This window comes from Dendropsophus ebraccatus, chromosome 3 (assembly GCF_027789765.1).
Source record: "Dendropsophus ebraccatus isolate aDenEbr1 chromosome 3, aDenEbr1.pat, whole genome shotgun sequence".
In the NCBI taxonomy this organism is placed as follows: Eukaryota; Metazoa; Chordata; class Amphibia; order Anura; family Hylidae; genus Dendropsophus; species Dendropsophus ebraccatus.
Genome location: NC_091456.1, coordinates 121,897,084 through 121,923,505, shown reverse-complemented (window position 1 = coordinate 121,923,505; position 26,422 = coordinate 121,897,084). Strand labels below are relative to the sequence as shown.

General features: G+C 44.3%; 1 protein-coding gene and 1 long non-coding RNA gene across 2 annotated transcripts in view; one reads left to right on the top strand and one right to left on the bottom strand.

The window, feature by feature from the left end:
- Positions 1 to 428: 428 nt before the first annotated feature.
- The window catches only part of LOC138786540 (protein-lysine 6-oxidase-like), a 64,845-nt gene continuing 38,851 nt past the window's right edge, over positions 429 to 26,422 (top strand). The window contains exons 1-2 of the mRNA XM_069963522.1: positions 429 to 858; positions 1,649 to 1,757. Coding sequence (XP_069819623.1) covers positions 429 to 858; positions 1,649 to 1,757 — 539 coding nt within the window. The remainder of the gene's footprint in view (positions 859 to 1,648; positions 1,758 to 26,422) is intronic.
- Positions 12,919 to 25,468, bottom strand: LOC138787312 (uncharacterized). The gene is made up of 3 exons (XR_011362342.1): positions 25,400 to 25,468; positions 20,687 to 20,805; positions 12,919 to 13,027 (listed from the first exon to the last, which is right to left on the bottom strand). It is a non-coding gene; the product is annotated as an uncharacterized lncRNA (long non-coding RNA).

The following is a 26,422-nucleotide window of genomic DNA, read 5'->3' as shown; positions in this document are numbered from 1 at the left end:
TTTTTAGCCTCCAAAGTTCAGGCTCTGCCCATAAAGTTGGTACTTTCTACATCTCTGAGATTCGAAATCATGCTAACCCAAGAAGGTATCTGGGGTCACAACAAGGCAATCTAAGTAGTAGCAGTAGTAGACGACAAGGGTTTTTTTATCAACATCAATTCACATCTCAGATTCCCACTCAAAGGAATGACGCAACAGTGAGAACTTCTACAATTGCGGAAACACATAGAGTTTCTACCACACAAAGAAATGAAGTCACTCAGAGGGAGGCAGTCCAGAAAAATAATGACACACGAGTATATACAACAAAAGTCAAAGGGGAAGTGCATCCCTCTACTTACCAGGTTGGGGTCACAGAAGCAACAAGTACACAGAGAAATGAAGCAAAACACAGACTATCTACACAAAGGACTGATGCTAGAGAGAACATGGTTACACCAAGAAATGCTGTAACAAAGGGAAGTCTAGTACAAACATTTGAAGATGCTCCGTGGACTAATTTACAGAGAAATTACATAACGCCAGCGAGACCTAATACAGTTAGTCACAGGCTTACTCCTCAGGTGAATGACGCTCTCCAGAGAAGTACTTTGGCTCAGAGGACTCTTACTTACAAGAATGATGACACTAGTAGCGAGTCTATTCCAGAAACAACTTCCAATCAGAGAGATGTAACCGCTGTGAATTCAAATGACATTTCAAGTGAAATAGTGGCACCTATTCGGCCACTAGGGTCTCCACCAGCTATACAAAGAATGGCAGGAGATGATCCCAGAAGCCCTTACAGGAACAGGAATTTGGTACAGTCAAATATGGTCCCAATTGGTAGGCGACCCGGAACAAGACTCTATCAGTATGGTAAGATAAGACATTTACCTGTTTATTGAAGCATAAAAAAATTATGAATATTAGTGTTGCAAGGCAGTAGCTATATGTACTGTATATGAGGAACAGAGGTTCAATACACTGCAATATATACAATAGTATATGGAAAGCAGAGGTCCAATAGACCGCAATGCCATAAAACAGAACAGTACACTACTTATGGAGTGATATGGAGGCAGAGCTACACATAACACTAATACACTATGCTATAATTGTTCTATACAGCTATTTTGCCTTACAAATTATGTTTTGAAATCTTCTGCTAGACCTTGTGAACCCTGTTGTAGCAGGGTCCTGGTATTGTGTCAGAATCTTTGCCCCACAGAGGCCACCTAAATCCAGGTCAGAAAAGAACTTCTATAGGCAGGAAAATTGTAATATTTGGCGGGCAAAAGGCATCATGAGTCATAAAAAGGCAACATTTAGATGGAGTGCATGTTTCCAGCTGTGCTATTTTTGTAGTTAATTAAGTTTGCCCTGATTACCACTGTTTTGGTCCAGTTTTTACACTTTTTTTTCTAGTTATATCTTTTCCCTGTTGATTGTAGACACCGTTCTGACTTAAAATCCTGCATTGAATTATTTAATTTAGGTGGGTTTAGGGTTTAAAAGAATTTTTAAAAATGCACAGGTAAATGAAAGATAACTAAACAATGCTGTTGAAGAATAATGTAATAATGTATCAATTACATTACTTCTACTAAAAGCCATGTTTTAAATAATTACTGTGTCTTTTGCTTCAAATCTATTTCTGCATTTATAGGACTTCCTGATCTGATTCCTGATGCTCTTTTCATCCAAACTGCCACATATATCCAGAGGGTTCCTTTGTACAGTCTCCAGTGTGCAGCAGAAGAAAACTGTTTAGCGAGGTAAGAGAAAATTCATGCACAATGATTTATTTAACATTGTCTTTGGTGGTGTAAGTAAAAAGTAAGGCCTAACATACAGTATGTTTCTATATGGCATTGTAAATGTATGAAAGCAGACTGTGAAGACATTTAAAGGGAATATGTCAGCACTTGAACTCAACCCAAGGTGCTGACAGTGTGATACAGATGACAGTGCCCCAGTAGACATAGTAGTACCTTTTGTATATCTGTCCATGGAGGAGATTTAGCACAATCTTTATTTTCTTATAGTAAAAAAGAGTCAAAGAGGAGTTGTGGCTCAGAGTCCTGCATGCTTAACCTGCACAGGTGCTGTAGGGGTGACAGCTAGAAGACGGGGTAGAGAGAAAAGTGCAAGGGAGGCTAGTCCTGATTTGGCACACCCTAACAAGTTTGCCAAGTTGGCGAATGAGAGGGATGTTCCTTCAGGGATGGCATTGCAGCAGGACTCTTCTACAGTAAAGGGGGGGGGGGGGGGAATAGGAGTGCAGGGCAGGCCAGATAGGTGCTGGTAGTGGGGAACTTAATCATTAGGGCAATCTGTCACGAAGACCGGGATCATCGAACCGTGTGTTGCCTACCTGGCTCTGAAGTTCGTCACATTGCGGAGCAGGCTGACTGATTACTGGGTGGGGCTGGCGAAGACCCAGCTGTCACGGTGCACATTGGCACCAATGAGAAAGTTGGAGGCAGGTGGAGGGTCCTTAAAAATGATTTCAGGGACTTAGAATATTTTCTGAAATATTACCTGTACCATGTGCCACACCAGAGAGACCGTGGGAGATTAGGGAGGTAAATAAGTGGCTTAAAAGCTGGTGTAGGGTAGAGGGGTCTGGGCTCATGGAGAACTGGGTCAACTTCTCATCTCAATGGGGAGGGTGCAGCTGTGCTAGGGGAGAAGATGGCTAAGAGGTTGGAGGAGTGGTTAAACTACCAACTGGGGGGGGGGGGGGGGCGGAGGGGGGCAACTACAACCTAGAAGGTGAAGACAGAGAGCTGGGGCTAGATTATGGAACCGGGGATGGAGCAGTGGGAGGGGATAGAACTGTCCCTAGTGATAACAGGAAAGGAAATATGGACAAACATATTAGTGGTGTGTATACAAATGCTAGAAGCCTCACTAATAAAGCTGAGGAATTAGAACTGATAATGGTGGAAGAGGAATATGATATAGTAGGGATAAGTGAGACATGGCTGGATTAGAGCTATGACTTTTGGAACTTGACCAGCGGGGGGAGGGGGGGCTGCTGGCTCTTGTAGTGCGGCTGCCCCTCTCTTGCCCGCTGGACAAGCAGACCTCAGACCAGTGATCCCCCAAGGACCCCATAACTTACCCCAGCACACCCCCTTCCCCCAGGTGCCCCCTGAACCGCACACAGAGGAGATGCATATTCTCCTATGCTGCAGCGTCTCCCCGCTCCGTCTCTTCTCCCGTACAGCAGCAGCGGAAGAAGAGACAGAGCGGGGACACGCCGCAGCACAGGAGGATGTGTATCTCCCTTCTGTGCATATCCGGGGGCACCTTGAGGAAGAGGATGTTTGGGGGTAAGCTATGGGGTACTTGGGTGGGGGGGGAGTGTCGGTGGTCTGAGGTCTGCTGTCGCGCGCGTGGGGGCGGATGTCAGCCGCACTACAAGTGTCAGCAGCCCCATCCTATGCGCCGTGGACGGGGCTGCTGGCACTCCTGAGGAGGGAAGTTTGGGGGTTTTAGGGGGGGGCGCGGCTGGCCTGAGGTCTACTGTGTCGGAGAGTGCGGGGGGGGGGGGGGGGAAGACAGGGGGCAGACGCAATACAAGTGCCACCAGCCTCGTCCTAAGCGCGACGGGGCTGATGGCAATTCTGATAGGGGTAGTTTTGGGGGTCTTTAGGAGGTTGGGGTCTTCACATGGGGGCTGCTGGCACAGGGGCAGCTGCACCACAAGTGCCACCTATGTGCCGTGGATGGGGCTGCTGGCACTTGTGATATGTAATTTCTTCATACACTGCGCCCCTGCTGGACGCTTCATAGGAATTACACCCAGCCCTGCTCTGGTTCGTGGTGTCACTGGTTTTTAGAAAAATTGAAGTCTGCCTGATCTACTAAATTGAGGGAAATAGCGCTTTATGTGCATTTCCTAAAATAAGTGTATATTAGAAATCTGCCTAACTTTCCTTATGTGATAACATATTAAAAAATACATTTTGCCCGGAGTTGTCCTTTAACCCCTTAAGGACAGAGCCTGAAATGGCCTTGAGGACAGAGACAAATTTTATGAATTTGACCAGTGTCACTTTATTCATTAATAACTTCGGGATGCTTTTACCTATCTGGCTGATTCTGAGATTGTTTTCTCTTGACATATTGTACTTTACATTTCTGGTAAATTGGAGTCGATACTTATAACAAATCTTTATGAAAAAAACCAAAATAACGTGAAAAATTTTGAAAAAAGGCATTTTTCCAACTTTGAAACAAGCAAAAAAGTTTCAGCCACATAAATTATATATTAAATAGCCTTAACAACATGTCTACTTTATGTTGGCGGCATTTATTAAACTATCTTTCATTTTTTTTTAGACAATAGAAAGCTTAAAACATAGGCAGCAAATTTCAAAATTTTCAGTAAAATTTCAAAATCAGATATTTTTAGGGACCTGTTCAGGTTGAAAGTGTATTTGAGGGGACTGTATGTTAGAAATCCCCACAAAGCACCCCATTTCAGAAACTGCACCCCCCAAACTCTGCAAAAGCACACCCAGAAAGTGTTTTAACCCTTTAGGAGAGTCACAGAAATAAAAGCTAAGTGTGTAAGAAATTTGAAAATTTTAATTTTCTGTGCAGAGATTTTATTGTAATCCAATATTTTTCATAATTATAAACCTATTACCAGAGAAATGCACCCCAATAATTATTGCCCCGTTTCTGCAGTTTATAGAAGTACCCCATATGTGGCCCTATTGCGCTATTTGACACAACCACAAGCCTCAGATACAAAGGATCACCTAGTGAATTTCAACGCCTCTGTTATACTTGGTCATTTTTGACTGTACCACTTCAGGTTGGCAGAGGCTCTGGGGTGCCAAAACATAAAAAACACCCCTAAAAGGGACACCATTTAGAAAACTACACCCCTCAAGGAATGTAACAAGGTGAGCGGTGAGCATCTGGACCCCACAGGTGCTTCACAGATTTTCCGAACAATATGGCGTGAAAAAAGAAAAATTTATTTTTTACACTAAAACGTTCTAGCCTTCAATTTTTCATTTTCACAAAGGGATAAAAGAAGAAGAAAAAAAAACACAAAACGTGTAGCGCAGTTTCTCCCGAGTACAGAAATACCCCACATGTGGACATTAAGTGCCAAGCGGGCGCAGCACGAGCCTCCAAAGGGAAGGAGCGCCAATTGGCTTTTGGATTTCACTGGAATGGATTTCAAGGGCCATGTCGCATTTACAGAGCCCTCGTGCTGCCAAAACACTGGAAACCCCCCACAAGTGACCCCATTCTGGAAACTACACCCCTCAAGGAATCTAACAAGGGGGGCAGTGAGCATATGGACCCCACTGGTGATGGGCACAAATGTGGAATAATGTGACGTGAAAGTGAAAATTTTTAATTTTTCACTTTCATGGCACAATGTGCCCGTCATCAAGGGGTCCATATCCTCATTGCACCCCTTGTTAGATTCCTTGAGGGGTGTAGTTTCCAGAATGGGGTCACTTGTGGGGGGTTTACAGTGTTTTGGCAGCATGAGGGCTCTGTAAATGCGACATGGCGTTCATCATCCATTCTAGCCAAATCCAACCTCCAAAATCCAAATGGCGCTCCTTCCCTTTGGAGGCTTACCCTGCACCCGCATGGCGCTTTATGTCCACATGTGGGGTATTTCCGTACTCAGGGGAAATTGCTCTACACATTTTGTGTTTTTTTTTATCTTTTAGCCCCTTGTGAAAATGAAAAAATCATGACAAGATCAATGATTTGGAGTAAAAATTTTAAAAAAATTAACTAAATGTTGGTCTAGCCTTGATTTTTTCCATTTCCACAAGGGGTTAAAAAAGAAAAATAAATGCAAAACGTGTAGGGTAATTGCCCCTGAGTACGAAAATACCCCACATGTGGACATAATGTGCCATATGGGCACAGGGCAAGCCACCAAAGGGACAGAGCGCCATTTAGAGGCTGGAATGGAGGATGGAGGCCATGTCACAATTACAAAGCTCCTGTGCGGCCAGGACAGTAGAAACCCCCCACAAGTGACCCCATTATGGAAACTACACCCAATAAGGAATCTAACAAGGGGTGCAGTGAGTATATGGACCCCACTGGTGACGGGCACTTATGTAGAACATGTGGTGTGAAAATAAAAAATACAATTTTTTTCATTTTCACGTCCCAAATGTGGCCGTCACCAGCGGGCCATATCGCCAATGCCCCCTTGTTAGATTCCTTATGGGGTGTAGTTTCCAGAATGGGGTCACTTGTGGGGGGTTTCTACTGTCCTGGCCGCACAGAGGCTTTGTAATTGCATCATGGCATCCTCTAATGCAGGCATGTCCAAAGTCCGGCCGGAGGGCCATTTGCGGCCCGCGTTCCGAACTTTTACGGCCCCCCAGGTATCCAGCTTGCTATTATCTGCCTGTGTTATAAAGCATATAGCATGTAGCATGTAAAATGGTCGGCCCTCGCACATGTTCACTTCATCAAATTTGGCACTCTTCGAAAAAAGTTTGGACATGCCTGCTAATGGGAATGGCGGCCATACCTATTTAGCTGGGGAAAAGGGACAATTCTAATTTATTTGAGGGTATTACGCCAATTATTAGTTTATAAGGTTGAAAATGACAGGTGTCTATCAAATTCAACCTGTGTTGATCCAGAGGAAGGAAAAAACCCTCGTGAGGCAGACGACAGTAGCCTCATCACAGGGGAAAAATTCCTTCCCGACTCCATAATCGCAATCAGAATAATCCCTGGATCAACGTGACCCCTGGAATAGGAATAAGGGACAGAATTTAGAAAATGTAGAACTCCAATTACGTGTGGTACGCCTTGAAGCGATCCAGTATGCAGAGGCCGGGGTGATCAGGACAGGTGTCACACTGTAAAATGGTGTCCTTCCTGATCCCCCTGTTACACCACACTCTGCACTTCTTCTGGGGTCTCCCCTTCTCCAGTGTGGGGGACGACACCTGGAAAATGTTGCCCGGGGGCGATACGGTGTCCTTCATATCCAGAAGCACTGGGTCTGCTCCATGGCTGCTAAATATTAGGGCTCTATTACTGCTTCTGATATTTTTTGATCGTGCCGCAAGCTACAGTAGCTCGGGCAGCGATGGACCAGAAGAGGGGGTGCTGGTTTAAAAATTATCCCCGTACAGGTGGTAACCTTTATGCAGCAGTGGGAAGATCAGTTCCCAAACGATCTTCCCACTAACTCCGAGGATGGGGGGGGGCATCTGGGGGCTGGATTCGGGTGTACCTTCCTACATACACTCTAAGGGTATGTGCACACTGCGGAATCGCGACAGATAACCCTTCACGCATTCCGCAGCTGGCACCCACCGGCAGACTGATGCAGGCGCGTGTCTCTACATGTGTCATAGACTCCATTATATGCACGGGCGGATTCCGCTCTCCGTCCAACGTATTCATTCTTTGGATGGACGATGGAATCCGCCCGTGCATAGAATGGTCTATGACACGGGTGGAGACACGCGCCCGCATCAGTCCGCCGGCGGGTGCCAGCTGCGGAATGCACAAAGGGTTATCCTTCGCCATTCCGCAGTGTACACGTACCCTAAATCTGTAAGTGTACCCTGAGGTACGCTCACAGAGTTTGAAGAATTTCACGCCATACCGTGATCTCTTATTGGGACTGTACTGGTGGAAAAGACGTGTCTGTGGGGGAGCGTACGCTACGCTACCCCCAGACACATCACTGGATAATGAGGATGAGGATGAATGGGGGGAAAAAAGGATCCCCCCATTCATCCGTACTGGCTGTTTCGGTGTCCGAGGCAATAATAGCGTATGCGTCTGATACCGAAAACACGCCAGGGGGCCACTTTTATATGGGGATTGGTATATGGGGTATGTAGTCGTGTAGTGTCAAACTTTATTCAATGTAGTGTAGTGTGGTGTAATGTAGTGTTTTTTACGTGTTTTTTTTTTTACAGCAAGTATAAAAAAAAACCTACGCCAAAAATGGTGTTGCCGATAAATGCCGCACTTATGTGCGGCACTTATCAGCAGACCGTGGCAGTAGGATATAGAAAAAAAAACACCCTATGCCAAAAAGGAGGAGTTGCTGATTAGCAGTGCACTTTCGTGCGATGCTGATCAACACTCAGTGGCGATAGGGTGAGGAAATTAGAAAAAAAAAAATTGGAAAAAAAAAAACAAAAAAAACTTTTACTACATTCTGAACATCCCTATAGCTGCTGATAAGTGTATTACACATATCAGCCGCTAGAGGGCAGCAGAGCGCAAAATCCGGAAAAAGACGACGCTGGAGCCGAAAAAAGCCGAACGGGACCGCACGGAAGAAGCTGAAGACCCGACGAGAAGAAGAGGACGCCCTGAACCCGGAAGACACCGATCAGGGCCCCGGGACAGGTGAGTAATGTACAAATACCTGCTCTGGACCCCTCAGCTAGGTAGCAGAGCAGGTATTTATTACATTTGGGGACTTTGATCGCCGTGGCACCGGCCCGATCGCCGTTGACGGCGATCGGGCCGGTGGCACCGTGACCACCATTACTTTTCACTGATGACCCGGAAAGGTAATGATCGCCGTTATTGGCTGATCTGAATTGATCAGCCGATAGCAGCGATCGTCAGCACGGGGGGTGTTAACCACGCCCCGTGCCGAAAAGCTAAGATGGCCTGCTATGATTTATAGCAGGCCATCTTCCCCGATCGCTGTGTGTGAACACACAGCGATCGGGGAAACCGCAGGCGTACATTTACGCCCTGTTGCGTTAAAGCCCAGGCAACGGGGGCGTAAGTGTACGCCCGATGTCGTTAAGGGGTTAAAGTATCAATACTAATGCCTAATCCCCAATAGAGCTCTGGTCTCCTGTACAAAATGAACATCAACTAGAGCAGTGATTTTCAACCATTTTTGAGCCGCGGCACACTTTTTATACTTAAAAAATCCCGGGGCACACCACCAATCAAAATGGCACAAAATGACACTAAAACAGTACATATTATACATATAGTTAATAATATAGATTCTAAATGTATTTATACTAACTAAGTGTGAAACCTAGGCCTGTTTTCTTCTCCCCCCTGTGCTCCTCTCCACCATACTTCCCCCCCCCTGCTTCTCTCCTGTGCTTCTCTCCCCCATGCTTCTCTCCCCTGTGCTTCTCTCCACCATACTTCTCCCCCCTACTTCTCTCCTGTGCTTCTCTCCACCATACTTCTCCCCCTGCTTCTCTCCTGTGCTTCTCTCCACCAAACTTCTCTCCCCCCTGCTTCTCTCCCCTGTTTCTCCCCCATCCCCAGGTTTCTCTCCCCCATTGTTTTCTCCTGTTTCACAGGGGCACCATAGTTTGGGGAACTTTCCCCGCGGCACACCCGACCATGTGTCACGGCACACTGGTTGAAAATCACTGAACTAGAGCACTGCAGTGCCTGTTGGTCTCAGGGACATGGACTGTAGGGGTGGCATTCAGCTACATATGTGGTCAACCATAAGCCAGGGTAAACTTATATGCCTGCCGGCTCCACTGTAGTTGGAGCTAATACAAATCACATTCTACCATCCCGATTAATCTAAAATCTAAAAGAAAGGCCCCCTCGACATGTTTGGGCACACAAAGTGCCTTTGTCAAAAGGTCCACGGGCACTGGCTTCGGTAATGCTGGTTAAATAATCTCAGTTTTTGACTTGTGGAAATGTAGTCAACCAATGTGTTACTTTGTAACAATGTATCATTCAGATACTTTGTATAACGCGGGCACTCATTGGTTCGTAGAGTTAGTAGAGATTGGTTCAAACTGACGTATGTGTGCAAAGCAAGGTGCGCATGAAGATAGGACAACACTGAACACAAATTGTTGTATGGCGCCAGGGCCGTTTCTAGGTAATTTGAGCTACAGGGCGAATCTTGCTAAAAGCGCCCCCCCCCCCCCCAAAGTGATGTTGGGGGGGTTTGTTACTAGGAAGAAACAGTGTGTGTATTATGGCATAGAGCAGTGTTATTCAATCCTTTTCAATTTGGGGCAAAAAAAAGTCATTCAGTGACTCACAGGTGACGTCTTCTTCTGAGGTGTCACTTTCCTTTCCCTCTCCATCCAGCCCAGACCACAATGATGATTTCTTGCAGCTACAATTCGTCTCTTCTGAACCTGCCAGACAAACATTTTAGGCTCCGCACTTTTACAACTTTACTTTACTTTTTTGTGTCATGTGCAGTAAAGTCAGTAGCTATGTGGGTTGCCCCCTGTATGTAGCATCCCCTGCTACCTGCTTTGCCTCCATATAGTAATAATCCCCCCTGTGCTGTCTCCACAGTAATAAACCCCCCTGTGCTCTGTCCCCACAGTAATAATCCCCCCTCTGCTCGCCCCCTCAGTAATAATCCACCCTGTGCTCTGTCCCCACAGTAATAATCCCCCCTGTGCTCTGTCCCCACAGTAATAATCCCCCTTGTGCTCTGTCCCCACAGTAATAATCCCCCCTGTGCTCTGTCCCCACAGTAATAATCCCCCCTGTGCTCTGTCCCCACAGTAATAATCCCCCCTGTGCTCTGTTTCCACAGTAATAATCCCCGCTGTGCTCTGTCCCCACAGTAATAATCCCCCCTGTGCTCTGTCCCCACAGTAATAATCCCCCCTGTGCTCTGTCCCCACAGTAATAATCCCCCCTGTGCTTGCCCCCCCAGTAATAAACCCCCCTGTGCTCTGTCCCCACAGTAATAATCCCCCCTGTGCTCGCCCCCCCCAGTAATAATCCCCCCGTGCTCTGTTCCCACAGTAATAATCCCCCCTGTGCTCTGTTCCCACAGTAATAATCCACCCTGTGCTCTCCCCCCAGTAATAATCCCCCATGTGCTCTCCCCCCAGTAATAATCCCCGCTGTGCGCTCTACACACAGTAATAATCCCCCCTGTGCCTGCCCCCCCCCCCGGTAATAATCCCCCCTGTGTCTGCTCCCCCCCAGTAATAATCCCCTCCCTGCTCTGCTCCCCATAGTAAAAATCCCCCCCATGCTGTCCTCATATTAATACCCCCCCCGTGGTCTGCCCCATAGTAATAATAGTAATAATCTCCCCCTGTGCTCTAACCCCCCCCGCCCCCCCAATTACCAAACACACACACACACAAAAAAAACAACAACCTTATACTCACCTTAATACATAGATCGTGTCCCTGTCTCCTCTCCTCCTCCAGCCTGCGAGGAGCAGGCAGGCCGCTGCAGCCCCCACACACATCCTCTTCCTCCAGGCGCAGTAATATGACGTCACTGCGCCTACTTGAGGAAGATGATGTGTGAGGGAGCAGCAGTCGCCGGCCAGGTGATGAGCGCCCGGCTCGGCCGAGCAGAGCTCGGTCCGAGAGAGGCGGAGCTTCGGTCCGGCGGGCGGTCGGGCATTCGGGGCAGCTGATGGGGAGGGGAGGTCAGGCCAGGTGATGGGGCGGGCGGACTGACGGCCGACGGTGCGTGCCGATAAGTGATGTCCTGGGGGTGCCACCAGCGCCCCCAAGCTGTCGGCGCCCCGTGCGGTCGCCTGGCCCGCCCGCCCCTAGAAACGGCCCTGTATGGCGCATTCAAGGGAATACCTGATAAGGTAGATGCGCTCTAAGGCTATGTTCACACTACGTATATTTGAGACTGTATAGCAACCAAAACAAGGAGTGGATTGAAAACACAAAGGCTCTGTTCACATAATGTTGTAATTGAGTGGATGGCAGTCATTTAATGGCAAATATGTGCTGTTATTTTAAAACAACGGCTGTTGTATTGAAATAATGGAAGTTATTTACTGTTATATGGCGGCCATCCACTCAATTTCAACATTGTGTGGACAGAGCCTTTCTGTGTTTTCAATCCACTCCTGGTTTTGGTTGCTATGAGGACCTGACATGAGGACCAAATACAGCCTCAAATATACATAGTGTGAACCCAGAAAAAAATTCTGCGATAAAATTGAAACAAGAGGACTTCCGGTTCCGGCGCGTATGGGATGGCAGCAGTGTGAGTGAGCTCCTCCACCCTCCGCTCATAATATCGCTCCCCGCTCTGACTCCTGACATTACTGGCCCTGCCGGACCACATCTCTGACTTCTCTAAGTGCCGAGGAGTCGGAGGCACCACTTCATTAAGCGGGGAACCAGTTATACACCTCCCCATAAGCCCTCCTTGATTTACCTCACAGCTCTGTCACAGGGACACCTAAGATGGCGCCGACACGAGGTGCTGCTGCTGAGGCACACACAGAGGAAACACATACCTCACAAACCCCAGTGCCGGACCTCTGTGACACCATAATACCAGGACTAAATATGTCTTGCAAGGCACTGGCAATTCAAGTGTCCAAGATGATATTAAATGACATAAAATCCTCTCTTGAGGCCACTATAGTTTCCTCCCTAGCAACCATACAGGGAGATATAGCAACGCACACCTCACAGATTACTGAACTTCAGGAGAGTCAGCATGTTAGAAGATGAAATACATTCTACAAAAATAAAACTACAACAGAATATGAATGTCACAGCTTCATTGCAAACAAAGACTGATGATCTAGAGAACCGCTCTAGGCGCAACAATTTACGTATTATAGGTTTACCTGAATCCATTCCAGCCATGCAATTACATGCTATATGTTCTCTAGAAATTCCCCAAGCCTTGGGTATCCCAGGTCACATTACTGTGGAAAGAGCGCACCGTGTGGGACCCCCACCAGCGAAACAAAAGCAAGATGCAAATAAAAAAGAACAGAAACCCAGACAAGTGATTGTCAAGCATCTGAATTATAATGATAAAAATAACATTTTACAAAGCTTTAAAAAATCTACAGTTGATGTTGCAATTCGTGGCCACAAAATCCTCATGTTTAATGACTACTCCGCAGCAGTGGTTCAAAAACGTAAAGCTTTCACACACATTTGCTCGACATTGGTAAAAAATCAAATACGATTTGCTCTTCTTTATCCTGCCATACTGAAAGTTTTCAAATCGGATGGTTCAGCCTCTCTTTACAGTTCTCCTGAGGAAGCCATTTCTTTCCTTAAAGATGTAAAGGGTCTCACTCCACCTATTCAAGACAAGCACAAGAGACAACGTTTGGATAGTCCTACTGATACGGTAGAAAAAATGGAATGATTATGAACGCCATCTTTATTCTGTTGGACGCTATGCTGCTCATTAAAACTGAGTATTTTTTCTCTATTTAGCCCTATATATGTTGACTAAATACTATATTAGGGACACCTTGTTACTACATTATTATTTTCTTTAGTCTAGGTAGTAATGTATTTGGTGGTGTGTGTGTCTATGTGTAAGTATGTATTTATGTATGTATATGTGTGTGTGTGTGTGTGCATGTATATGTATGTATATGTATAATTCCACCTTGTATGGTTTTAGGTTTAAGTACAACTTCTTTAAGTACTAATCATTATATACTGGCTCTCCCTTTTATTTTATTTTATTTTATTTATTTGCTTCCCTGTGACAACTCACGCATTTCTCAGGAGGGTAGGGATGTGTATGTCTTTAATTTTAATATATACTCATTTAGTGGAGCGGAGGTTGATGTGACCTCTCCACCAGTTATTTCTTTCTCTTTATTTCTTCCCCATAATGCGGAGTTTGCGAATGCTCCGAACATTGGACAATACGAAAAAAGTGAAGTCCACATCTCACTTTATTCGCTTAGTTTATATTGTTAACTGTTTTATTCTTAGGTATATCACCTTTAGTTTGTCTGAAAATGCTACATGCTATCCTCTTTTTCTGCCTGAAAGGGTTACCCACTATGTTATTGTGCTTCCAGGGTCTCTTCTTAACACCTCCTCTTCTATTAATATTGTATGAAATTAATCACTTGGAATGTTAAGGGACTACGTTCCCCATCTAAGAGGACTTCTATACTGAAACACCTTAAGAGATTTAGGGCCGATATAGTATTATTGCAAGAAACACATTTAACTGAATCGGATTATTTCAGACTCAAACGTTTTTTGGGTGGGTGCAGTTTATGGTTCACCAGCTATTAACCGTAAAGGCGGGGTAGTTATTCTTACACATAAAAATTTAGCCTGTACGGTATTATCTCAATATCAAGATGATGAAGGCAGGATATGTCATCTTCTTATTGACACTCCAGCGGGCAAATATAGCATATATAACGTTTATGGTCCCAACACTCAGAGACCTGATTTTTTTTTAAATTGGAAAACCTCATTCTGCAAGATGACAATAATCTTAAAATAGTTGGTGGAGACCTAAATACTGTTCTTAATACAACTGAAGATAGAAAAAGAACTAAGACCCCTACTGTATATACTTCATCAGATAATATTTTATCCAACTTCCTTAATTCTACCTCCCTATCTGATTCTTGGCGTCATCTACACCCAGATGGTAGAGAATACTCTTTTTACTCTCACTCCCAAACTGCCTGGTCAAGAATAGACTACTGTTTAGTGTCACCGGACTCTCTTGGCAGAGTAGAAGACTCTGAAATTCATGATATAGTAATTTCGGATCACTCCCCTGTTAGTTTACAATTAAGAGATATTTTTCAGAAGGGATCCGATATTATTTGGAGATTTCCTTCTCATTTAGCTAATGATGAATCATTTATCAAACTATTAAAAAAATGGTGGTCAGACTTTTATTCTAACAATGCTGAACATACACAATCCCCAATACTTTTCTGGGAGACTGCAAAAGCAGTTCTAAGGGGCCAAATAATTTCTTATGTGGCTGCCCAGAAACGTGAAGCACGTAAAAACTATCTTCAACTTTCCCAAGATCTGCGCTCTACATACACTCTTTTCCTGTCTTCCCCTACAGATGACAATAAATCTAAATGGACAGCAGCTAGACAAGCTTTCGAAATTGCACAGGAAAAACTCAATGCTATATATAGAGATCAATACATATCCCGTTTATTCCGCTATGGTAATAAATCAGGGAAAATGTTAGCCAACCTTGCTAAAGGACGTAGACCTACTACACATATCCCTGCTCTCAAAGATACAGCGGGTAATGTACAAAAAGATCCTAAAGTCATATCACAACTTTTACAACAATTTTACCGCTCACTATATTCCAAAGATAGGCTTGATCTAGCTGCTGGTAAGAACTTTCTAGAGTCTCTTGATACACCTTCTCTTGATTCTCTCAACGCCCCAGTCACATTGGAGGAAATTACTGCCACTATCTCTACACTTAAAAATAACAAAGCTCCAGGCCCTGATGGCTATAGTGCGGAATTTTATAAATCTATGTCTTCTGTCATCTCCCCCACTCTTCTTTCTACTTTCCAAACTATTCTGACTGACCATCACATGCTCCCCTCGGGAGATACTGCATATATCAAAATACTACATAAACAGGGGAAGGATCCGACATCTCCTAATTCGTACAGGCCAATCTCTTTAATAAATGTAGACCTAAAATTGTTGGCAAAGATTATGACCAATAGGTTGGCAGACATCCTACCATCACTAATAGGCAGCCATCAAGTTGGCTTTATAAAAGGACGTTCTGGTGTCACTAATATAAGAACGGTACTAGCAGCCCAGTCTGGTGTCCAATCTGGGGGTCGTTCCAGCCACTCTCCAGGTCTGTTAGCAATTGACGCCGAAAAGGCTTTTGATAATATCAGCTGGGAGTGGCTGGACATGACCTTAACAAAATTTGGTATCACAGGTCAATTCAAAGATTTTATTTCCACAATATACACATCTCCGAAAGCTAGAATTCATACCCCGGGTTTCCTTACAAAAAGGTACCAGACAGGGTTGCCCCCTATCCCCTCTATTGTTCAATTTGGGGATGGAGCCTCTTGCTAGATATCTTATTTCTTCTGACTTTTTCTCAGGCATACGGGTTGGTTCCCAAATCATCAAAGTTACATGCTTTGCTGATGATACTTTAATATATTTAGATAACCCAGATCTACATGTTCCGGCAGTATTAGATGCCTTAAAATTTTTTGGTTCCTTCTCTGGGTATAGAATCAATATACATAAAAGTCAACTTCTTTACCTAACTCAACATAAGAGGTCTACTTCGGGTCCTGCGGGGGTCTCCATCGCTAAATCCTATATTACTTATCTTGGAATCCAGATTGGCAGAACTCCCTCCTCACTATATTCCCTGAACTATCGCCCTATAATTAAGAGAATAAAACAAGATCTCCAGAGATGGGAATCTCTACCATTGTCAATTCTAGGACGTACCCACTTAATCAAAATGATGTGTTTTGGAAAACTGTTATATCCAATGCAAACAATACCCCTTTTACTCAAACATTCTGACGTTTCCCTACTCCAATCATATTTCACTAAATTTATTTGGCAATCAAAGAGACCTCGTATTGCCTATTCCACTCTCTGTCTCCCTACTTGAGGTGGCGCTCAATGCCCAGATATTAGATTATATAATTTAGCCGCTCTCTTTCGCCATACTAAAGATTGGATTATGGACACGTCATATTTCTCCAATATTTTAATTGAGAAAGCTTTAGCAGCACCTTGGCCTTTACCCACCCTGCTACATGCTAAATTACCAGAACTCCCCCCAGAAATTAAGAGAAGTGTTATCTTTAAAGACACCATTGGCACATGGAAGGCGATACGAAAATTATATGGTTTACCCTTTTGCCTATCGAAAAGATTTCCTCTGTGGCATTCACCACTTTACCCACCTGACTCAGACAAATTGGACTACTCAGAGTGGCAGAGTGCACATGTTTCTTCTGTTTGGGATCTGCTGGATACTAATTCCAACACTTTCTTATCATGGGATATCGTCAGAACACGATTTAAATTGTCTTCATTTAATTTACCTCAATACAATTCTATAATTGAATTTCTTACTTCCAGAGTACGGGACATAGCAGAAGCAGAAAGTGATATAGAATTTGATAATCTATTCCCAACACCACCGGTTCATAATTCTTTATCACATACATATGGAGAACTTAGATCACGCTCTCAAAAGAATTTATCTAGACAAATTTTTTTCAAAAAATGGTCCTCCGTAATTTTTTCAGAGGATCTGACCCAACAAATATTGCGAGGATCTCAACTAGTGCATTCTGCCACTCCCAATGTGGTTCTACGTGAAATACATTTCCGCTTTATACACAAGGCTATATATGCCTTTAATATTCCTTTTTCCAACTCCCACACTTCTCACATAAACAGTTGCCCGAAATGTTCACTTCCTAAAGCAGACTTGTTTCATCGTGCCTGGGCCTGCACGCGAGTGCAGGAATTTTGGGACTCTGTGCGGCTCTATCTTTTGTCCACTTGGGACCATGCCATACCACTTCTCCCTCTTAGTTATCTTTTTCATTTTATTGATATAGACTCTACTACTCCCTCTCCTAAATTACTTACTTCTAAAGGAATTCATTTAACTCTATTAGTTTCCCTGAAATGTTTATTAAGACACTGGATACTGGATACTCTACCAGACATTTCTGAGGTAATCTCCGCTCTGAAGGAGATCTTTCATTGGGAACTTTTGGATGTATTGCGCACCAAAGAAAAATCAACAAAAACATTTATGTCCAAATGGACACAATTTCTAATTCATGATTTTACTATAGAAGAGAGAGACTCTGTCATTAATCAATTTAAGGACACTGATTGGTATTGCATGGCCGCCCAAAAGGGAACTCTGGGAGCACTCCAAATATCTTAAGCTTTTCCCTTTCTCTGTTAAAGACAATTCTCTCCATTCTATTGGTAGCATATTTGAATATCTGACATCTATACCATGTTTTAAGGTGAAATTATAAATTACTGTTTTTCTACTTATGTTTTTGGTAAGACTACGTTGTATTGTATATGATAATATGTCTTTTAAGATTATTACAAAGGCTCATTGTATCTGTATGATATTGTAGACATACAATCCTTTGTTGCCTGTGAGCGACTTTCTTTTTGAATATGTAATGAATTTTCAATATGTATGTTCAAATATTACATAAGCCACTAATAAAATATCGTTTTAAAAAAAAAATTGAAACAAGAAACACAATTTTTATCATTTCAGGGGGGGGGGGGTCATGTTTACGCTGTTTACCCTATGGTAAAACTGACATGTTATCTATGTTCCTCAGGACAGTACAATTACAATAATAGGCAAAACTTTTATTTTATTTGACTGCTTTTAAAAAATTTAAACCTTTTTTCTATGGGGCTATTTGCGGTGTTATTTTTTGGCTAATTATATGTGACTTTTTGATCATGTTTTAATACAATTTTTATGCATTTCGTGGTGGTTGTGGTTGCCGACTGCTGATAGCAGCCGGGAGACACAGGATTCAGAGCAGGGTCATGGCCTGATCCCTCTCAGAATCCTCCTGGAGGCCCCATGACGTATGCTTACGTCATGGGTCATCAAGGGGTTTAACAGAACACAAGGTGCTATGGTAGTATGAGCATGAATAAGATCACCATAAGTTGTCAAAATGCATTGACTCTTGTATATATCAGGTGCTTTTACTCTTAGAGAAGCAATAAAGATGGAAGAATTGTATACACACTTGCGGAATAGGAAACTTTTTTTTTTTAGTTTTTTCCTCACCAAGGAGGGAAGGTAGTGCTTGAACAGGGTAATTTATGGTGGAGCTGGGTTGTTTGTTTGCACTTATTATAAGGTGCAGATGAGATTTTCTGCACAAATGCCTTATTTACTTATGATTTTTAATAGGCTTGGGGGGGGGGGGGAGGGGGAGATGGGAAGGTGTCAGCACTGTTGGAGGAGGGGGCTCCATTTTTAGCTTTTACCTAGAATCGTCCCCAACTGTAGGAAAATAAAGATTGCTGATTACAAAAGGTACTAGGTCTATTAGACCTATATTCATATATACCAGATCCGCAGCGGATTTCACGCTGCGAGTTTGCAGCGAAATCTGCTGTGGATCCTGGTATAGTGAAGTTCTATGGGGTCACAGATATTCAGATACGCAGACCCTGCCCGGAGCATACATTACCTGCTCAGAGCCGTGGCTGTGTGTGAGGCTCCCGGATCCCCTCGCCTCCCATCAGCCAATCAGTGCACGGCAGCACTGATTGGCTGATGAGGAGCGAGGGGAGCCGGGAGCTTCACACAGCCACGGCACCGAGCAGGTAATGTATGCTCCGGGCGGGGGCTGTGGGTTAAAGGGGCCGGGTCACAAATCTGCGGCGGAATGAAAATTCCACTGCGGGTATGTGACCCCATAGAATTTCACTATACCAGGATCTACAGCGGATTTCTCTGCAAATCGCAGCGTGTAATCCGCTGCGGATCCAGTACGTGTTAAGCTACCCTAAAGGGGTTATTAAAAAAAAAAAAAACTCACAAGCACAAAGCAATTCAACATAGATGCTCTGGTGCAGTTACTGGTCTTTCTTCACAATAAGCCAGTATGTGACCATTGCAACCAAATATTTGCCCCAGCTGTCATTTGCTTTACTAATGGCCTCACCACTCAGTGATAGTTTGGCATCTGACTGCTGAGGCCACGAAATGGCTTTGTTGGTCATGTGCTGGCAGTTTGGAAACAAGGATGGTCAGCAATTCCAAAGTGCTCTGCAGATTTGCTGGTGGGCTGAACATGAACAGTGCTTTTTCCAATCTTACGGTCCTATTACACAAAGCAATTTTTTGTTTTCTCAGGCTATGTTTAGACTGCGTTTGGTCACGGATCGGCCGGTCTCTGAAAAGATCATCTGAAAAGATGATCTTTAGCCCCGCAGAGTTCTGATGCGGGTGCATCCGTGCGCTTCCGCATCAGAACTCCCCACAGCACACTATGGAGGGAGTGGCCGGAGCCGCCCGCTCCATAGTGGGCACTGACAGGGTTTTCTGCGGCCGCTATTTAATGAATAGCAGCCGCAGAAAACTGACATGTCAGTTGTTTCCGGCACCGCTAAGGATTCCGGCCGGAGCATAAACTGTATGTATACGCTCCGTCCGGGATCCCATAGACGGCAAGGTAACGTATATTTTCATAAAAATTTGCAAAAACAGCCATAGTTTTATCAAAATATACGTAGTGTGAACATAGCCCCAAACTGCAAAGTGCTTTTGCAAACAACTAAAAATTGTTCACTATAATATACAGAACGATAGACATTAGTTTTGATCGAAATTTTCATAAACAGTGTACCCCTTCTGATCCCGGCGAATGAACGAACATGTATACATACACCGTAAGATTTGCGAACAATTTTTGATTGCTCAAAAGATGCGATCAATGACACTCGTTCAGTCGTTGCCTGCATACACATGGAAAGATTATTGCTTAAATTCAAACAATATAATAATTTTTCACATTATAATCTATGTGTATTTACTGTATCTTATTTATGTACATATTGTTTACAAACACAAACAGTATTCATATGAAGGCTTTTTATGTCTCCATTGAGGTTTGTGTTCATCCAATGATGCATGCCATGATTTTTTATACTGCAGTTGCATGTATAAAATTTACACAGCAAAATATTTTGTCTCCAAAACTTTCTAGCATCAAATACCATTACTTCTGAAATGTTTTGTTGCCAGGGCCATTTTAATACATCGATGGGCCCGGTGCTCAGCCCTAGAGTGGGCCCCCCCTTCCCTTTTTAAATAGCCCCCCCCCCCCATGTTATCAAAATTGGAGCTCCACACTCAGTATAATGCCCTGAAAGTGCCCCCACACTGTATTAAGAGCCCCAATACATATGGTAGTTACCTTATAACCTTTTGAAGATAGTGCAGTTACATCCATTTACTCACAGGGGGAGTCTTCTCTGATCTATAACCTTTTCTTTCACTCTATCCAGCGTGGGCCATCTTGAAATCTTCCCCCTGCTGTGAATTATATATGAGTATATAATACCTTAATTGCTCATAGAGATCAATGCAGTACATACAGTATATCCATAACCTTGGCATGCTGGACACAGGCTGAATCAATTTCTGAGTCCCCTTTTACATTTTTTTTTATAAAGATACATATATCCCATAACAAAAGTTTAAATCACCCCGGTTCCTATTTTTAAAATAAATAAAAAAATAATAATAAGCATACTATATGTGACCAAAGGGTCTTGGCTCGCAATGTTTTTTTTTTGTACCAGATCACTCTTTAGTACCAGTGTTTATTATGCGCCTGTCTAATTGTATAATTCATAGGAATGATAGGCGATAGGTCCGTTGGGCTTTGTGTAATGGGTTGTGTAAATCAAACAGAAAGAGAATGCCTGCAAATACTAAGTGAATTGGGGGACCCAGAGGTAATGACCACAGTGAGTCCAGAAAAAATGTGAAGGTATCATATATTTTTGGGGAGGCAATAGATCATTTAACCCCCCCAATAGAACCAGGAGGTGCCAGAGAGTTGTTTACTAAGTGAGTAATAAAAGAAAGGGAGTACTGTGGTAATGTCTAAAGCCTATTATGAAAGGCAATTAAACGATTCCAAAACATATAAACTGGGTGCAGATCCCAGCCCTAAAATAATGTGGAAAAGCAGCAGAAACACTAATGCCACAACATGCAAAAAGTCGCTGAGCAATCCCTCGGGACGTCCAATCATTGCAGGGATTGCCTCAGCAACTAAAGCCTTATAAAAAAAATATATATATACAGTGGTACCTTGGTTTAAGAGTAACTTGGTTTAAGAGCATTTTGGTTTAAGAGCTCACTGTACTGGGTGGGAAGAGAGTAGAGAGAGACATGGTTTGCACAGGGTGGTCTACAGCACTGAACTCTGACCCAGGAAGTCTCCCTCACCTTCCAAATCATAGCAGATCCACTTCAGACTGGGGCTTGCATTAGGGCACAGGACTGTGGGGGTTATCTCTTCATAGCTGTAACCCCTCTCTCCCCGGACAGAGAGTGCTGCATGTATGTGCCCACATATGCCCTGCTCACTCCTTTATGTTCCCTGCAGTCTCTGTCAGCCCTTGTGTTTCCCGTCCTCTCCATTCCTTATATATTCTGCTGTTTCTGAATGTTTGTTTCATTTGTTTTACATGTTATTCAGAATAATAAATTATTATTTTTGGAGTGTGGAACCAGTTGTCTGCATTTCTATAATTTCTTATTATCAAATTTGCTTTTGTTTAGGAGTGGATTTGAATTACAAGCACGGTCCCGGAACAAATGATGCTCGTAATCCAAGTTACCACGGTATATAGATCGTCTTCTCCCTCTTTTGCTGCCTGAGATTCTCTTGTACCTCAAAAACACGAACAAATTTTTGCATGCCCTTGATACTATACATTGGCAAGAGGGCTTCCAACTTTCATTGACGTCCGACATGATGTATGGGGGTGTACAGGCAATTGATGAATTGCTCTTGAACACTGAGAAATCATTGTTGTTTAGAACCTTTGTTAAAGAAGTTCTCTGACCAAAACTAACTTATCCCCTATCCACAGGATAGAGGAAAAGTAAGCGATTGCATCAGCTCGGCTTTCTCTGGTAGCTGCATAAAGAATGAATAGAGCCACATTTCATGTGCCAACCTATGGCTTTCATGTGCCAACCTATGGCTCTATGCAAAACAAAGGAGTCGGGGCTGATCTGGAGATCGCCAGGGGGGTATCTCTTACTTGTGATCTCTTACTTATCCTCTATCTAGTGGACAGGGGACAAGACAGTTTTAATCAGAAAACCCCATTAAAGGGAACCAATCAGCCCCATTGTGCTGATATAGTTCCCAGGAGTGCTGTATAAAGCTCCTGCAGCAGCCGCACGCGTGACTGGCAGAGGCGGGGAGGTAGTCATCTGGGCGTCTCCCTGTCCGTGTCTAGTCACCTTGACTAGACACAGGCGGGGAGCGGCCCAGATGACTACCGCCCCGCCTCTGCCTGTCATGCGCGGGGGGAATAAAACTCCTTTTCCTCTGGTATAAAGCATCTGCAGCAGCCACAGCCGGCACGTGCCGTGGCTGCTGCAGGAGCTTTATACAGCGCTCTTGGGAACCATATCAGCCCAATTGGGCTGATTGGTTCCCTTTAAGGAATCGCTGTTGTTCATCCTTTCTAATAATGTGTTTAACTTTAACAATGTGTGGTGTCAGCAGCAGGTTGGTATGACTATAGGCACACCTGCTCGTATACAAATTTCCTGCAGTCTTTGAAAAAAAGGTGTTCCATCGATTCATGGATGAAGTGTTAATAGTGCGGGATGGAACAAAGACAGACTTCAATTTTTTTTTATATTATCTGAATCCCACCAGCACTATGAACATGCACTCCAATGGTAATTTTGGACAAGGTAAGATATATAGAATTTTTAGACAGCCACAGTCTTAGGTGTTCACCCGGCTGATACTGCAGAGGAAGAGGAACACAATTTTATTTCATTTGGATTGCGGGCACATTTGAGTGGGCCTGCAATCCAACTAATACAATGTACAGCTGTGAGCATGGACATACATTTTGAGAACAGACTGAACAATGGCTGACAGGTCAATTATTTCCACGGCCGCAGAGGAACAGCTGTTCCTCATAGGATTTTACACAGTGAATTATTTTTCACACAGTGAATTATTTTTTTTTACTAAGGAACGGAAGTTGTTTAAATCACTATCAAGGCCATTTTCGGAAAAATAAATAAATACACTGTGTAAACATAGCCTAAAAGTTTGCATCCCAGAACTGTGAATGAAGCAATCCCATGTGAACAGCTTCTAAGACTAAAATGTATTAACAGTTAACCTGAGGTTTTCCAGCAACAGGCAGACAAAATTACGGCTAGGCTGTGAGAGAAAGAATATTCTAGAACTCTTCTTAAAAAGCTTGTTCTAAAGATCAAACACAAGATAGAATTAAACTGTTGAATCCAGAAAAAGCACATCTGTACAGATAAAGGAAATTCTGTTTTTCATTCAGAAACATTCCTATAAATTAAACAATTAGACAAGCGCTTAATACATACTGGTACATTCAAGAGAGCGATCAGGTACTAAAAAACATTGCAAGACCAAAACCATTGGTTACAAATAGAAGGAATCGCACTTTAGGAGATTTAGATTTAGGCAAAACAGTGCAGATAGACAAGAATCCTTCTACTCGACCCCTATTCTTTCACAGATGATTTGGAGAGAAGAAGGAGCAGGAGTGGAACATCAAAAGAAGGCTGGAGCACCCAGGGTGAAGGGTGCCTTTAGTGGAAAAAGGCAATTGTCCAGGAGTTTAACAAAGTTAAACAGTATGGTTTTCTGAGAGACCTAGTATATGTCCGTAGAACTACAGCTCCTAGCATGCTCCTGTGTGGCTGTGGTAGAACTACAACTCCAACATCCTAAGCCACCCCCAATGCTCCTCTCCCGGACCAGAGACAGATAAGCAGTATGATCCTCCACCTCCTCCTCATGGACAGTGTAATCCTCCAGCGGCAACGGACCAGATATAGCAGCAGCACATAGTCCACCCCTCCACCACTCTGAGGGACAGTGAACTGGCCCCCAGTGTAAAAAGTTTAGGGACCCCTGCTATACACTATGTGGGGGCAGCCAGGAGGCTACACTATGTGGGGGTGTGTGGAGACTATACAACTTTACACCGTGGGGACTGCCAGGAGTTTGTACTGTATATGGGGGCTATACACTGTGGGGGCTACACTATGTGGGGATGTGTTGAGACTATAAACTATGTGGGGGCAGCTTGTGGGGGGGGGGGGCGCCATTTGCCTTCTCTGCCTAGGGCACCAAAACTTCTTTTCCTGGCCCTTCATAACCTACAGCCTGGTGAGGACGTGAAACTTACCCTTATGGCAGGGACGCATGGATGGTGGGCTGCTGCAATCACCTGGCCAGGTGTATTGACAGCAGAACCTTCCACTGTCCACCCCTGGAGTCAGAGGAGTGGCAAGATGATCCCTAGCAGTCATCTTAATCCCTGGTTGACATGCCTGAGGGCCTGTGTCTGAGACCACTATTAGCAATCCAAGTCCCAGGAGCAGAAACCATCCCCACCTCATCAACTCCTCCTACAAGCAAAGGAGTTTCTCCAGTGACGGAGACTTCATCACCTCCCATAGTGGCAGTTGTTCCCCCGGACCATGAGAGGGTATTTTCCACCATGACAGCTGTAACGTCTCCATCCACAGGTTGTGCCTGGTAAAACTGCCTATTGTTATGGGGGGGGGGGGTAGTTTCATTGGGGTTTAGTGTGTTAAAAACATGCTACTACCAATGTTCCCTCTAAGCTTCAGCCACTGCTGAGCGGAATGGCAAGTGAGCTGAGCAATGTTCAAGCAAAGTTGGGCAAACCAAAAACCTAACATAGGAACGTCGGTACCTTAGTCTAATGTAAGATAGCAAATTAACTCTACTGAAACAGTCGGTGTACATTCATATGGATATCAGTTACAGATTTGATGCAATAGTTAGAAATTTAGATATATTGGTTTACACAGCATCATATCAGTGCATTTACATCCAGTGACTCACATGGGGCGTCTTCTCTGATCAGTCCCTCATTTTTCCTTTCCAACCAGGCCGGATTGTCTTGAAGACTTCTCCTGGCCCCAAATCCTCCTCCAGAATCTGTGAGAGAAACATTTCAGGTTCCTTGCTCCAGCGCATATAGTAGTTAAGCCCCTTTGTGCCCCTGTATTTAGATATATTGGTTTACACAGCATCAGATCAGTGCACTTACATCCAGTGACTTACGTGGGGCATCTTCTCTGATCAGTCACTCATTTTTCCTTTCCAACCAGGCCGGATTGTCTTGAAGACTTCTCCTGGCCCCAAATCCTCCTCCAGAATCTGTGAGAGAAACATTTCAGGTTCCTTGCTCCAGCGCATATAGTAGTTAAGCCCCTTTGTGCCCCTGTATAGTTTTAAGGCCCCATCTAGGATGCCCTTAGGATTGTAGTTAACCTCTCCCCTATCTAGGATGCCCCTACTAATGTATATAACCTCTGTCCCCTCGTGGATGCCCCCAGTATAACTCTCCCCCCTCCCTCATGGATGCCCCCAGTATAACTCTCCCCCCTCCCTCCCTCATGGATGCCCCCCAGTATAACTCTCTCTCTCCCTCCCTCATGGATGCCCCCCAGTATAACTCTCTCTCTCTCCCTCCCTCATGGATGCCCCCCAGTATAACTCTCTCTCTCCCTCCCTCATGGATGCCCCCCAGTATAACTCTCTCTCTCCCTCCCTCATGGATGCCCCCCAGTATAACTCTCTCTCTCCCTCCCTCATGGATGCCCCCCAGTATAACTCTCTCTCTCCCTCCCTCATGGATGCCCCCCAGTATAACTCTCTCTCTCCCTCCCTCATGGATGCCCCCCAGTATAACTCTCTCTCTCCCTCCCTCATGGATGCCCCCCAGTATAACTCTCTCTCTCCCTCCCTCATGGATGCCCCCCAGTATAACTCTCTCTCTCCCTCCCTCATGGATGCCCCCCAGTATAACTCTCTCTCTCCCTCCCTCATGGATGCCCCCCAGTATAACTCTCTCTCTCCCTC